The sequence below is a fragment of the Berghia stephanieae genome, chromosome 7, assembly GCF_034508935.2.
Source record: "Berghia stephanieae isolate SIO BIC M18660-M18661 chromosome 7, UCSD_Bste_1.3, whole genome shotgun sequence".
NCBI lineage: Eukaryota > Metazoa > Mollusca > Gastropoda > Nudibranchia > Aeolidiidae > Berghia > Berghia stephanieae.
The window spans coordinates 42,503,737-42,520,616 of NC_088366.1; the positions used below are offsets into that span (position 1 = coordinate 42,503,737).

At 36.3% G+C, this 16,880-nt stretch overlaps 1 protein-coding gene across 1 annotated transcript; it reads right to left on the reverse strand.

The window, feature by feature from the left end:
• Positions 1–1,021: 1,021 nt before the first annotated feature.
• On the reverse strand, positions 1,022–12,984 carry LOC144977267 (proteasome subunit alpha type-7-like). The gene is made up of 6 exons (XM_078922301.1): positions 12,617–12,984; positions 10,194–10,320; positions 8,297–8,421; positions 7,303–7,425; positions 5,892–6,074; positions 1,022–1,732 (listed from the first exon to the last, which is right to left on the reverse strand). The coding sequence occupies exons 1-6, from the start codon at positions 12,716–12,718 to the stop codon at positions 1,643–1,645; spliced, it is 750 nt and encodes a 249-aa protein (XP_078778427.1). The 5' UTR covers positions 12,719–12,984; the 3' UTR covers positions 1,022–1,642.
• Between the last annotated feature and the right edge of the window lie 3,896 nt (positions 12,985–16,880).

Here is a 16,880-nt window from a genome sequence, read left to right on the forward strand (position 1 = left end):
ATAAAAGGAGCATTTGGGCTATAAATAATATGATCGTGGCCTCCCTAGCTATCTCAGGCTCGGAGTAAACAGCTGGAATTTATTCACGACCAGCTTCAGTTTGCTGCCTTAGCAACATGTAAACAAAAAGTTGGTTGGATGCGCATGACATTACTAAAGGTCAACTGCAGCATAGTTCGGGTCATTTATAAAAAAAATCTGGGTCACGTTTGACGTCAAATGTTATTGTTTACATATGGGGCACCTTCCTTTACTCTTCTATATCATGTAATTACGTAGAATCGAATCTATCTCAGTACAAACAGAAACGGAATAGTGCCCAGCTGTAGTGTGAAGTACGAATAGTGCAAGCAACACTATTTGTCCTTACTGACGGCAATGGCGGTTGATGCTATTCGACCTTAAGGACGAATAGGGCTACCCGGTGGGTTTTATGGCGCTTGCGACACATTTAGGTTATATCAGTGCCAGTAAAAAGGAAGAAAATGGGATAGTAATAATAGTAAAAAGTTATAGAATTTCAATTAAAGTACAAAGGGGAACTGGGAACAAATAGATCAGAATCAGATGTAGATTCCAAGAGCATACCATCATTGTAGGTAGTTTGAGATGACCTATAAGTCTCATCTGGACACAAGCACAAAATCCAACAAAGAGGAATACACTCGTATGCTTGCATTATACATTCAAAATAAATATAATAAAACATAGCAGAGATGATTTATAAGGAAAAATGTCATCTCCCAAAACAATAACTATGCATTTGACTGTTTCCCTCCCAGCATGGACTCCACCAGGGCCAGGACAAAAGCAAGTAGTAATCTCATTCCAAGACAAAGAAAGTATGTTGGAAAACAGGTACAGGGGGATAGAAGACACAGCAAGTACCTTGCACTATGGGAGGTAGGGAACCCGACGCAGAATTGGAGACAGTGAGCATTACATGAAGCTATTGAATTGTCTATTGAAGAACTGAAATCAGTCCATAAGTAAGAACAAAATGAGATGAAAAGGTTACAAATGTAGTCAAATAGTTTTATTCATTTAAAAAATTCAAACAATTACGTGAACCTCAAAGATCAACGTACTTTTATCAAGCTCTCCAATCAGTCCAAGAGAAAGTTTTTACTTGAGAAGACCGCGCACAGAGGACCTCGATTCCAACGAGATAATCCTGTCAGCTCCAAACCTCTGAAAAAAAGTAGAGATCCCTTTTTCTCAGCTCAAATCTCTTTCAGATTAATGACACTGACACTAAAATACTATAATTTTTTTCTTAAAACAATTCTGATCTGAAGAAAAACTGAAATTTATACTGAATTGACCGCAGGTTAAAACCTTTATTATTTTTATTTTTCTCTTAAATAACTGACATTGCCAAGGCCTTGTTTCCAATAAGAACTCGGAAATAATGGGATTCATCATTCAGTCTTGCTGACCTTGGTCTATCTGCGAGGTCCCTGTAGCCTGTAGTCTTCCACATCGATCATTGTTCAAACAATCACCCATTCAATCGGCTAAATTCCACAATATAATCACTTATACAAATCAATAGACAAGAAAAACAGAATTATAAAACATAATCATTTAACACCCTTGCATTCAATTTAAAGAAAAAAAACCCAACTACAATTCATCACGTTCATTTCTTTTGTTTCTTTTTCTCTGCCTCTTCCTCGCGCTCCTTTTCTATCTCAGCAATGTATTTCTCAATTTCATCAGACTCCATCATCTGGTGGAAAATAAAGAATGAGGTCAAGATTAAAATTAAACCACACCTATAATGAACAAAACTGAATATCAAGCTGCTAGAGCCTGTGGACTGAAAAAAGTAATGAACATAAAGGATTATAACAACTGAAAAAAAAGAAAAGAACAAAACAAGTATGTAACAAAGAATGTTTCAGCTTCAAATCAAAACCCTCATTCAGCCAACAACGATAACAATTTTTAAAATGGTTAGGTATGTCTAGAATGAGACTTAAGAGTTGGTAAATGAGACTGAGACCTCTCTTCTACCATCTATTTCTTATATATGTAGTACCACTGCTCAGCATCTTAGTCTTGAGAAATTATTGACATGGTGAAGGCCACTATTACGGGCACTCAATCTCGACACCACTCAACACTGGTTAAGTCACGTTGTTGCTGGGGTATCAAGAACACCTGATGCGGAGTCCGATAGGTTACTACACCGCTGGGAGTTTCGTGCCATGCTGCTATAGCAAATATCTAGATCCTCTGCTGCTTTGGGAGCGTTCACATATTACGTCATCAAAAATTTGCCCTTTTTAGACCCCCCCCCCCCTCCCCCAAGTCATCACTTGTCATATTGACCTGACCCCCCCCCCCCTCCCCCAACAGATGATGACGTCATCTAATTTAATAAAAACTAAAAGATAACTTTAATTTCACAATATTTATTATTCGTTTTTCAAACCATAAACATTGACTATCAACGTTTGATAAAACACATTCAGACATTTTATTAATTTCAGAAACTGTTGATAATTTATGTTTTACGATACAATGGGGACATAAAATTTAAATTTGCAAAGATAAAATCTAACAAACATTATTTAAATTAGGCTACTTGGTGCAGGTGCTATTAAAAAAAATTCAGAAAGTGTAATTTAAAATAGTATAGGAGGCAAATTATTTTATAGCATATTAGTCTTTTAGTGGAATGAATTTCTGTTTCAATTTCCAAACATAAAATTAATTGATTCAAAAATGTTTCTGCCTTGGACCTCTGGCAATGTACTATAAATAGTATCATCAATTTCATCTTCATCGTCATCACTTTCTCCCATTTGCTGTTCTTCTTGTATGCCGCATTTTCGTGAATGGTCTTTCATTGCTGTGATCGAGGAGTGATACAATGAACATTTAGGGCAAGTTCGCCTTTTGAGAAGTGATACCCCTTTCCCATCTTGTTTCTTGAGAGATGGGCAATACTAATCATAGCAATTTATCTTTAGCTGTTTTGAAAGGAACAAACTTTGAAATAGGCTTAATTTGCCTATGTTTTGATGACATCATCTTGGGTCTGACCCCCCCCCCTCCCCCATGTCAACACATGTCAACATTTGGTAGACCCCCCCTCGCTGATGACGTAATATGTGAACGCTCCCTTTGCACAACATCCTGAGGACACTTCCATAATTGATGCCACAGCTATTATTGAAAGTCTATAAAATGATTCATGGCCTTCAGAAACGGACGACTTTTTAAAGTCCAAAAAAGTGAAACGTGAGTAATTTCAAAATAATTCCTTTTAATAATAATAATAATAATAATAATAATAATACTTCTTATACTTATAAAGCACTATTCACATCAAAAGTCTTAAAGCGCTTTACATCAGTTCGGAACAACGAAAACACAGTTCTACAGGTCATGATTCACACAAAGATTTTCAAAATAAGAAGGCCTTGAGTCTTTTCTTGAAGTCTGGTGTGCTTGTTGATGATCACGTGTCCATGGGTAGTCCATTCAAAATGGAGGTGCCAATTTGTTAACGCACAATTGCCAGAAATTTCAGCCATGATCACTGACTGACAGCAAAAGCATCGAACCAGATCTCAGTTGCCTCTGTGGCAATAGTGATGTAGTGGTGGTGGTGATTGTGGCAGTAGAGATGACAATGAGGTGGTGGTGGTTGTTGTAGTGGTAGTAGGGATGAAGATGTGGTGATGGTGGTTGTAGTAGTGATCTGACATGGCAGGTTTTTTTTTTTTAAATCCCAAATTTGGCAAGCAAAATCCCAAATTTGGCAAGCAAAATCCCAAATTTGGCAAGCAAAATCCCAAATTTTGCAAGCGATAAACAGCAAAATTTGCAAAAATTTTGCATAAAGTTGCGATTAATTTTCCTAAAAACCCATAATTCATTCATGAAAGAGAAAGGTATTTGTTTGTTTTTAAGGGTTTCATGGCGCTTGCAAAAAATGTAAGGTCACAGCAGCGTCAGTAAAAAGGAAGAAAATGGGATCTAGTAAAAAGTTCTAGAATCACAATTAATGTACCCAAGAAAAAGGAAGAACACGATATCAGTGTAATTATTTTGAGATTATCTGTTTCATCCTGACACAAGCACAGGTCCCCCAGTGATGATAATGAAAATTTGTCAAAAAGGAAGAAAATCTACCGGCCCGTCAGTCAAACCCAAATCTAATGCAAATATAACATAGCTATTCATAGTTATTTAACATATTATTAGTTCTAAAGCACTTCTTAGACATTCTTAGATCATTAGACACATCCTGGCCTTTTGCAAATATAATTTAGTGAATTGTCATTTCCAATTAAACATTTTAGAGGCCTATAATGTCGCCCACTATATCAAGTGATTATGATAAACTTTTGGCCAAAAGACCAGGAGATATTTGTTTTTACATAACAAACCCGGTTAGTGTCTGTATTATTGCAACCTTGTGATGATGCAGCTTATAAATAAGAATCTTTAATTAATTGCAAAACATATTCCATCAACAAATCAAATTTAAATTAGCCTTTAAACAATCATTTCTTAAAATCGATCAGCCTAACTTATTATCTCTCTATTACCAAATGATATCTGTAAACATAATATGAAGATTGAAGGGTGGCAGAGAGAGAGAGAGAGAGGGAGAATTGATTAATTTTTTTTTTTATTGTTTTATAATTAGACACAAGTTGTATTGAATACTATTAACAAATTCAGAACAATCAAACAAAAACAAAACAAAAAAATCAAAAAGGAGGAAGAAAAAAAAAGACAGGCTTATAAAACTTATAAAATCGCCAAATGTACTCTCATGCTACAGCTAAAAGGTACATAAATATTTACACACATTTGCTCCATCCCCTTCCCTTTCGATCATCTTCTCATCCATGGGCACCATGTGTCTTGTGCTACTTTTGACATTTGACGCCAGTGTGTCTAGACTGACGTCATAAATAAAGGAGTGTCACCAAAATTCATGCAACTGAGCAGAGGTGTCAAAAAATGATAGAAGGCATATTTTTTTTTCTTTCATGAACTACCACTTAGCAGAAAATGTTTGACATGACAAAAACAACGGAACATTTATGAAAAAATCCGCGGAAGATTATCATCACTGGTCCCCACTAAATTTAAAAAAAATTTTTTTATTTTTTTTTTATTTGGCAAAATCTCTAAAATTTGCAAAAATTTTGCGGCCGCAATGCAAATCAGCGATTTTTTACCATTTGCAAAATGCGATGCAAAAAACTGCCACGATAGAGTGATGTGGTGATGGTGGTTGTAGTAGTGATGTAGTGGTGGCTGTTGTAGTAGTGGTGGAATGGATGATTGTTGTACAGTGGAACCTCCCGATAACGACTTGCTTACACTTACATTTATACCTTGGTTTTTATTATTGTATATCAGCCAAGATTCGTCAAAAAAAAAAGCTGCGTTCTCATTGGTTTCAAAAGCTGCGTTCTCATTGATTCAAACAGGAATCGTTTTTATAAACTTTGAGTACTCATACTCGGTATTTTTAGTATCAGATATCTACGAAAACTGCAGGAGGTTGTCGCTATTCGGAGGTGTCGTAATCGGAGGTTCCACTGTAGTAGTGGTATTAGGGATATGTGATGATGGTTGTAGTTGTGGTACCGGTAGTGATGATGTGGTGGTGGTGATGAAGTAGTGGTAGTGATGTGGTGGTGGTGTAGTAGTGGTAGTACTGATAATGTGGTGGTAATGGTTGTAGTAGTAGTAGGGATGATGATGTGGTGTTGGGTGGTTGTAGTAGTGGTAGTAAGGATGATGATGTGGTGGTGGATGTAGTGGTAGAAAAAAAGAGTTTTCAATTTCTAATAGTAACAGTTGGAAAAATGGGAAATCCAGAGTGTTCCAGAGATCTGGCACTCATACTTTACCTGTAAAGGCTGACCCCTTCTCATGACAGCAACCTCCATATTTTTTCCACCAGACTGGACAACCTCAAGAAGGGCCTTAAGGGTTAGTTTGATACATTCATCATCGCTGGCTGCAAGCTCCTCTGTGTAGTGTTTTTCCAGTAGTTCCCTTACTGTCTTGGCACTTCGTCCTATTGTGTTTGCCTGTAAAATTAATGAACAGATAAAGAAGGATAGCACAGTGACATGGTCTTCAATAAAATCATACATTCTAATTCTAAATTCTTGCAGGGGATTGGAATTATTTGATGCGACATGGAAATTACTGGCTGCTGTGTAAAAGCATTTAGGATCATCGATACATAAAAATGGACCTTGCTCAGTTGATATAACACTTGAGGAAAAACAATCGACTGAAATCGGAATTCAAATAACTAAAACTAAAAAGATTGAAATGGAAATTACAAATCAATTGAGGTATTAAACCTTTGCAGCAGGACTGGTTTGATGTTACTCTCAAGTTGACATCATCGCCTACTGTTTTCATGAACAAAACAGTAGCAGTGATGTGAATTGAGCTTCATTGAAGCCTGAGAAGTTGCATTGATGTTAATGCTGATTTAAAAGGGACAAAGATGGTGATTTGATTCAGGGGTGAGAATGACTGGTCACAAAAAAGGAGGAAATTTTTCAGCGCGTTGATCATGACCATCCATGAGGCTATAAAATGAGATGCAATCCAAAATGTGGCTCGAAGCAATTTCTAACACCACTCGGAGGGATTGCAAAAGTTAGGTCCATTAATACACTTGAATAATTTGTTCTGGTTTACTCGTAGTTATACAATTTTGATTAACATGGGGTGGGAAGCATTTACATAGCTAAAATCATTGCTTGTTGTTTACAAAAAAAAAAGAGAAAAAGACATTTGTGAGTGTGGAGAGGGGAAGCAGGAAGCCACACATGTTTTGCAGGACTGTACAAAGTACAATGAGCAAAGGGCGACCATTTGGCCCGAGAGTACAACTAAAGTCGAAGCTCTATGGGTCTCAGCACGAGCTTTGGAAGACCACAGGGTTCCTGCATCTTGTTGACCTTCAGCCATAAAGACATCATGAGGAAGAAGAAGAATTATTATTTTAAGAGTCAACTTCAGATTCAAGATCTAGTTGGATCTGAGTCTTAGTCTTGTCAACCTTAATTGTAAGCACTTTTTTCTTGAGAAACAAGAAGAATAAACACTCATCAATTGAGATAGTCATAAAATCATTAATTTTGTAGCTGTTGTCTCAAAATTCTGTCTCATAAGGTCAGAAGCATGTCATGAAGAAAAGTTATTTTCAATCAAGAAACAAATACGCATCTTTTAGTGATGGTGTCAACATCTTGTAGAAATAGGTTCTCAAAAACAACTTGAGGAATTCAATCTCACCTTCCATTCATGGTAAGTTCCTGAAGGATCAGTCTGATAAAGGCGAGGTGTGCCATCATTGTCAAAGCCCATGATCAGAGAAGATAAGCCAAATGGTCGTCTTCCATTGCTCTGTGTATAAACCTGTTCAAATAAATTCCATTACATATCCATTTAGATTTGGGATCGCTTCATTGGATTATATATAATACTAAAAAATTAATGGGTAAAAAGTATAATTGGCTTAAAAATTAAATCAAGTGAAAACGAGCAACTACAGATACATTGAGCTAAATATATTAGAATGACATTTTGAGATTCTTTGAAGCTGTTCTATCAATTTTTGTTTTAGCTCAATACTTTATACTTCAAGCCTAGTAAATTATTTTGTTCTTCCTCTTCTTTTTCAGATACTTAAAGTCTATAATAGTAGTTAAGTATTTACTTCTAGAGATTATTTGAAAATTTTTCGTGTTGAAAAAAAAATGGCTGAAGCTATACCTCCACAAATTATTTCATCGGGTCCATGAACCAATCAAGATTTTTTATAGAACCAGAACAATAAGACAACTGCAATTAATGCAGTTTTCACAGTTGAAAAATAAAAATAGTGGACCCTCTTCCTTGTTCAGTAAAAAATACAACCCCATCCCCCCCCCCCCCCCCAAAAAAAAATTTTTTTATCCACTAAAGGTGACCTTTACAAGAGGTCCCTAGTCAACAGCAACAGTTAACATGTAGGAGAAGGCCTTCCCAGCGACATTACAATTTTTTCCCGACAACACTGTACACGACCAGGTACTCATTTTACACCTGAGTACAGTGAATAAATATGAATAAAGAGCCTTTTCCAAGGACTAGACTATGTGCTGTTCAGAGTGGGACTCAAAGCCAGGACCTTTCCATCCAAAGCTGAGTGTCATACAACAAGGCGACATAGTCGCATTGTCAGTAATTACTCAAATGAAAAGAGGTTCAACATTACTCATGAATATCAAAATTCAAATTGACATACTTGTTTTAGTTGGGCTAGATACTGTGTGATATATTCCACTGTGACAGGGTCCTCTACTGTTAACCTGTGACTCTGACATTCGATCTGGGCACGTTTTATTAAAATTCTGGCATCAGCTGTCAGACCTGAGGATGAAAGATAAAGCAATGACTTAAATTGATCGAAGTGGATATTGGTCAGAATTGACCTAGAGCATTGAAGCCCATGGGTCAGTACTGCTTTTGTGGAGTGGCTATTGGTCAGTACTGAGCATTGTTTTTTTGTCTAAACATGTTGACTTCAAATATCTTTTCTTCTACTGGCACTGAATCATCTGTAAAGACTTTCATATTGTTTTATGCAGAATTATTAGGTGTTTTAAAAAAATATATTTAATTGAAGAACTTTTCCTCTAGTATGATTAGAATCTAGGGGTGCCGAAATGTGCTAAATTCTAAATGCCAGTGATGTGACAAAAATTTGGCAACATTTCCAATTTAACTCTAGTTTGCTTTTAGTTATTTAAAATTAAAAGTCCAAGTCTTGTTTTTTTGGGGGTTATTTTTGGTGGTAGTTAAGTGTTGTGTTAGTTTTGGTTTTCAGATTTTTTCGCTACTTGCCATTCTTATGTCCACAAAATTTTTTTAATAAAGTTAAATGGTTTGGATGGAGTATTCACCTGACCAATAGCCACTGGACATTCCCTGATATCAGTTACCCTCCCCCCCCCCCCCCCACCAAAAAAAAAAAAAAAAAAAAAAACAAGAAAGAAAAACCATTTACTAGGAATTAACTACAATAATATCAAATTTGGACTGATATTCATGTTTAGAAAAACAAATGATTTTTCATAGTAAAATAATACAGTGTAAGCGGCTGTTATTGTTTCCCCCACTATTCCAACATATCATAAGACCATAAATATTCATAATTGCCCCCATTGGACACGGCATTGCCTGATAACAGTTAACTTCTGACAGGTAGCTTTTAGGGAAGGTAAATGGAACCTTGAGAGTTCCATCCACTGATAAACTTCTTTTGCTGTGGTTCCAGATGAACTAGCATTGATTCCACACAGTGTGGTAAACATGTGTTCTGATTGGTTGGTAACAAATCAATCTCATTGAGAGGGGAAAAAAGCGCTTTTTATTGGTTAAGATTACGAGATGACGGGTACCAAGCATCGGTATCAACTGCCAATTATTGTTAGAATGATGTCACTAAACAGAGGTTTTACTGAAATGTATGTCACTATTTTCGCTTTTTTATTACTAATAATATAGCCAAAAAAATTGGGACCAGAGGTTAATGTTGATATCCAAGGGCGTTTTTATCCAAAAGATGCACTGTAGGATATTCGTCAGCACTGACGAACATGGGCTAAGGTACATCATCAGTACTGAACAACAGGTGGTGTGCCCAAATTTATTGTTATTTATCATTAAACTACCCATGATTATGGTTTGGGATGTGGGGGAGAGAGGGTTGGACTTTTGAGTGATCAGCCATTCAAAAAACAAAACAAACACTTTTGATGTAGAACAACCATGGAATGAATATATTCCCAAATCCCAGATTGTAGAGTACATATAAAGAAATCTGTCAACACCTTAGCAATCTGGATAACAGTAATAGTAACAGAGGTTTCCTGATTACATAATCTCAGATAAAAGAGTGATGGCAAAGGACAAAGCAATGTTAAGTTTGGAATGTCGATAACAGAGAATAAAAAAATGATCGTGCCAAATGCTGAAAGTAGAGGAGCTGAAATAGAGATTTCTATACACTATCATACCTGACTGTTTCCAGGAAGATAAAACAATATAAACGAAAAGAGTAAAACAATTTCATCTTTACAATAGTATAGCTTAATAATTGTGACATAGATCATGTAATAGTTGCTATTTCCTGTAATTACCTGCAAAAGCTAGAGCCACATGATCATCTAGTAATGCAATTTTCCTGACAGTTCTGTCTTCCTGGAGCTTGGCAACAGCTTTTTTCTCCACTCCTAGAACCACAATATTTTTTCCTCTGACACCAACCTGCAGATATGAATGGAATAAAAGGTGAATAGTGAGACCTCTAAGGTACCAAAAGGTTTACCAATTTTTCGGGAGGCCTCCTGCACATTCCTTGAGCTAAGGGAAACAACCAAAGTATTCCTAACCCTAATAGGAAAAACAGAAATCGTATGACCTTTACTTTTACTACTACCTATAACTAACCCTAAAGGAAAAAAAAACCCCTCAGACAGGGACTGCTCTGCACTAACTTTCAATACTTCAACAACAATGGCGGCGGAGAACCAAAACAATGGTCATTTTAGGAAATTTTAAACTTTTATCAATCAATCAAGGTTTGTTCTACAACTTTTAAAATGCTACTAAAAATTGACCAATTGAATAAATAAACGTCTGACAAAAGAGCCAGAGTTAAAATAACAATATAAAGTGAAGCTACCTCGAGGAATGCTTGGAAGGTCTCCCAATTTTCAATCGATACAAATTTATACGAATGATTTTTAAAATATTAGTTAATGGGGGGGGGGTGAGAAACTTGGACAATGCCAATGTCTAGATTCAGATTATTTAATGCAAAATTTTGCGGACACTATAAAAACTTTTAAAATTATGATTACCTACAGTTTAATTTTAATTATTATTTGTCACATCGATTGACAATTAATTGAAGAATATCTAAATCTCTGCTAAATTTCATTGAAATTGATAAACTCGCACCCTATCTTACTATACTCGCCATCAGCGACAATAGATACTTTGGTAAACGTCAATTTGCACTCCAGCAGTGAATTGATAAATGGCCTTATGGCTGTGACCCGGTTTTTCGGACTTTTGAGCGATGGGTCTCAAAAAAAGTTCTATAGAATTTTTGTTTATGGATGTATTTGAATGATTTATGTCTAATTTTCTTCAGGAGGAATTACCCTATTGTTTGGCGTTGTTTATGTTTAAAATAATGCCAATTTAATATATCTTTTGATCGTGGATAAAATAGGGTATAATTTAGCTTTGGATAATTTAAAAATTAGAAATTGGTAAATCGAAATTCCAGTGAGGGCACGTGATTTACCATCTTAACTTTTAAATAAAATTAAATTCTGAGCAAAGTTGTATATATCACATCCTTGAAATTCGTTCCAGCAGCCATTTTAGACCAGTTTTGAAATCCAAATGGTGGTTACTACTGGAAATGCTACATTTTCAGGTCACAAAGTCCGTCAGAAAATAACAAAGGCAAATATTAATATCTCGTAATAGAAATTGTAGAAGATCCTTTTTAAGCCTTAAACTTTAAACATAACTTTTCTTCTGCTCATCTGATTTTCAAAAGGCTGCGGCTATTCGGACTCGAGTCTGAATAGTCTCCTTTGGCTATTCGGACTCAAATTCCAATGCGTATGTCTACTAATCAACAGATTTTTCGGACTCAGTCTGAATAGTCTCCCATGGCATTATAGTTTTTGTTTGTTTGTTATTTTTTATTGATAATTACATAAAATTAATGTAAATCAAAATTACGATTTTAATATCTTTCAACAGGCAGTCTAAACCCGCTTTATTTGACGAGAAAGACAAAATCATGGATCCATTGGAAATCCAGATAGAAATTAAAAAGAAAATAGTTCAACTCTTCAAATGTAACAAAAGTCAGTCAAAGTAACTTGTATAAATGAGAAAAGCTTTTCTAACAACATAACACGATGTCCAAATAAAATCAGGACAAAAATAAATAATCTAAAAATTATATATTCTTATACTGATATCATGAGACAGGCAATAATCCTTCTACAGTCCAAGTAGGGGTATAGTAGTTTGAGTATGATGAGCTGAGTCAGTGTGTGTGGGGCAAAACAATTTTTTTTTCTGTTTTTCTATTTCTTTATCAGTTCTACCCTCTGTTTACTGCCCACATTGTGTCCTCTCATCTGTGTATGCGCGCACACATTGGAGTCCGAAAAGCCATGGGAGACTATTCAGACTCGGAGTCCGAATTGCCACTTCGTTTTCAAAATGAAAATGTTGATTGATACTGATACCCTACCACCACTACCATTATAAAAAGAAAAGCACTTTATAATTATATGGGTTTCATTGAGTTCAACCTTATTTGAAACGTTTACCTAATGACCCACATGATGGTTGATGATTTGTAAACATTAAAAAAAATAATAATAAATTAAGTATCCCTGCCCATCCACTATCATGAATCTAATCTAAGAGTCATCAGTCTAATCCTCCTCTGCCTCTAAAAACTAAATATGATAATACTGGTGGTATCGGTATAAAATGTTGATCTTGACATGACTAATATCCTTACAGCCGTGGAACCCTTTTTGACCGCCTCTTGTGCATATTCAACTTGGAATAAATGACCGTCAGGAGAAAATACAGTAATAGCTCTGTCGTATCTGTCACTCATTTTGCTGTTTCTGGACTTGAATTTTGCCGACTAAGCGGTGCCGGAAGTTGATTAGCGTTCCTAACTATTGACAACAGTTACGCACAGAAAACTACAGACAATCAAAATTCGCTTTTAAAAAAGTGATCAAAAGGATCAATGTCAATGAGACCATCAGCTTTTATCTTGATGAAGAAAGAAAGATTATTGGTATAGAGTATATTATTGATTAGAAATTCAATTGGTGCACTTTTTTTCACAATCAGCAGCCAAAATTATTTAGATTTGTCTAAATGTAAGAACCTATATGTACACATATTATTAGAAAGCCTGATACTGATAAACGAACGCAATTTATGGGCTTGAGAGTGTTGTTATGGACAATATTTTGTGTTGGTTTGACAGTATTTTCAATGCAACAATAAGCCCCTAAGATTTTGCGTTAACATACCTACAAAGAAGTGCACGTCGATATGATTCTATGTTCAAACAAATGAATATGCACCAGGATGATTTAACATTTTAAAAAGGAGGGGGGGGGGGGGGGGGGGGGGGGGGGGCAAAAGCCGACTAATTTGAAAATAGCAATGTTCAAAAAGAGCATCGGGAGACTTGCAAACCGTTGTGGTTGGTGATATTTTAATACGATTATACGATAGCAAGGGAATGTTGACTAAAATATCCGGAATCATAAAAGGAGTTGAAGGTTATTAAATATTTTCTCCACCTTGATGCAAACCTGGTTAGACAGACATGTTTTCCCTTCCCTCTTCTAGCCTAATAAGTCTCCATAAATTTAACGGATGTAGATTTGAAATTTTGGATATTTGCACATGTTCAAGCTCAACATTAGAGAAGAAATATGATAAATCGCTTTAAAAGGAGACCTGAGACCACATTCAAACATCATGGAGAAACAAATGCTATCACGTTTGGGGTGATAGAGGAGGATCAATAGCCATGGTAGTGGTAGCCGACTGCATTGAATTTCGTTTTTGTCAACCAGTCTAAGTACAATTGAACCTCAGTATAACAGGTCTGGATATAACAGGAGTTTTTAAAATCCATCTTTACCTTAAGTAAAAGTTATCGGTTATACCAGGGACTTTTAAGAGCCTAATAGGATATAACAAGGGCGCAGAAACCCACTATCTCAATGCGCTCAATATACCCACCGCTAAAGGCAATGGAGAGCCAGGCTAGGCCTAGTTAGTGAATACTCTATGTGTGTGTGTGTGTGTGTGTGTGTGTGCTACTTACCACTATACTACATCGTTTTCAGGCAGACAATGTTTTGCACAAACACACACACACACACACACACAAACACACTCAAAACGGCCAGCTTGAAAGTGAATGTGTGTTTGTGTGAGAGAGAGTGTGTGTGTGAGTGTGTGCGTGTGTGTGTGTGTGTGTGTGAGAGAGAGAGAGAGAAGAGGGGGGGGGGGGAAGGGAGATTTCAAACGATTAAAAAAATGGTGATTTAGGTCATTTGGGGTTTCCCCCCCCCCCCTTAGAATACGGCTATAAAAGAACTCTGTTGTAACAGGGATTTTAGTCAGGTCCCACAATGCCTGTTATATTGAGGTTCCACGGTACAGTAATTCTTTTCAATATTCAGAATCAGCATTCTATTTGATCATTTTAAAAATAAATGTGAACTTTGCTAGTGGTCAACCACCAACAGAACGACTTTTTACATCAGGCGAATATCAACCTTGTTTCAAATATTTATCCCCTAATAAACAGCTTTTGATTGTGTGAATCACAATTCGTTTACATCCTGAACTCATTGGTCTGTTAATGTCTCGGTGATGCTGCAAAAAAAGTTTTTTATTAGAAAAATAAAGTGAGAAAAGTTTGTATATTATTGCCAGTTTGCTCCTATACAGAACACTTAATGACAAAATGATGAACATACAATGTAATTACGCGCCTACGATATTTAGATATGCTGAGGACACTGCATCTATATTTACTGTTTGGTATATAAAATAATATTTTTTTAAATCCCAGGCAGTTTGACTTACTTATGCCTCTTGGCTTCCTGCGAAGCATCGGGCCTCAACAGCACTCTTCCATCTTCTTCTGTCTTTGGTGCAAACCTTTGCCTCACTCCAGGTAAGATTGGAGACGCACAAATCTTGAGGAAGACTTATCTTCCAAGTCTGTTTTGGCCGACCCCGTTTCCTCATGATCTGCGGGTTCCATTCGAGAGCTTGCTTGGTTACATTACAGGGCTCCTTCCGCAGGGTATGGCCAACCCATTGCCACTTTCTGCGCCTGACCTGGACATTCATTTGCTCTTTGTTTGGTCTTGTCCAAAGGTCAGCGTTTGGCACTTTGTCAAACCATTTCAGCTTGAGGATTTGTCGAAGACAGCGATTGACAAAAGTTTATATCTTGGCGGGGATGTGGTCAAGGTTGTTTGCCGAGTCTCTGACCCAACCCATGGAGCAGGACCGCTTTAACATTTGTGTAAAATATTTTAAGTTTGGTGTTTGTGGATATGCTGGAAGCTTTACATATTGGTCTCAATATTACAAAGGCCTGGCGCGCTTTCTTGAGTCTAGCAACGATGTCTTCATCAGTTCCACCTGACTGACTGATTTTGCTGCTAAGGTATGTAAAATTCTCCGACATCTTATATCTCTGTACCAGAGATGGTGATTTGGGATTCTTGTTGGGCAGTTATGCGCAGTAGTTTTGTCTTCTCTTCACTAATCTGGAGACCAACTCGCTGACATTTCCTTCCATGGTCGTGATTCTGTTCTGATGTCTAGTAGGCGATGTGAGAGGAGGGCTAGGTCATCTTGAACTTCAAGGTCTTCAAGTCTTTTTGAAAATGTCCATAGAATGCCATTGTTGGAGTTGCCATATGCTGTCTTTGTCACATCAGACAGTTTAAAGGAGCAAAATCATATGGAAGTACTATATGTGGAATAGATAAGACGAAATAATTATTTGTGATAAATATTGTTGAGAAACAGAAAGAATAAATATATCCTAAGATCTTGAAGATAAAACAGAATATGGCGTAAAGCAATGGTTTTTATCATTCATATTCCTTTTCGAATTTTTTTTTTGTTATGAAAAGAACCCAGTCGAAAAGCTATATTTTTATGGTGCTTGAGACATCAACTCAATATAGATTTGTTGTTATGGTCAAATAAACACACTACCATATGCAAGAAACACCACTGACCTCAGCAAAAGAGTTACAAAGACCTCCTCACCCCCCCCCCCCCCCCCCCATTCCACTACACTACAAAATAAGAATAATTTCGGACTCCCCCCCCCCAAAAAAAAAAAGCAATATATTTGTATATATATATATATATATATATATATATATATATATATATATATATATATATATATATAGAGAGAGAGAGAGAGAGAGAGAGAGAGAGAGAGAGAGAGAGAGAGATAGAGAGATAGAGAGACGAGGAGGTGTGAACAACAATGAAACGATCGTCCTGACAAAATGCAATGTGAGAGTCCTTATTTATTTTACATGCTCTAATTTATATTATCGCGAGCACTCTAGTATATACAAGTACCCACCAACATTCATATATATATATATATATATATATATATATATATATATATATATATATATATATATATATATACATATATATATAATATATATATATATATATATATATATATATTGTGTGTGTGTGTGTGTGTGTCTCTCTCTTCTCTGTGTGTGTGTGTGTGTGTGTGTGTGTGTGTGTGTGTGACCTATCGTCAAAGGATGGAGACGTACTGATAACAATGACTCGTCAAACTCTTATAGGACAGTAAGAGGCTAAAACTCAAGTAGGTACTTTGGATATTCAAAGGGAACAAAAGCATTTCCTGCAAGAAAAAGCAGAGGGCGGGAGAAGATATTCAAAAGGACGATGAGAACATTACATCAATGACTGGTATGGAGTAATAACACAAACAAGCGGACTGGATGTGGTCACAAATTTACTTCTGCAATAAATTTCGAAAAGAAATGTTGCATTGAGGGATCAACTGACGAGAAAGAAGAATGTTTCAAGGGAATTTTCAAAGGGATTTCTGTCTTATTGCACGTCTTCGAACACAACCACAAAAGTTGTTAAGAAATGATAGAAAACAGTAAGGGCTGCCTGAAGCCGGTGATCGTAAAATACTAACGAAAGAG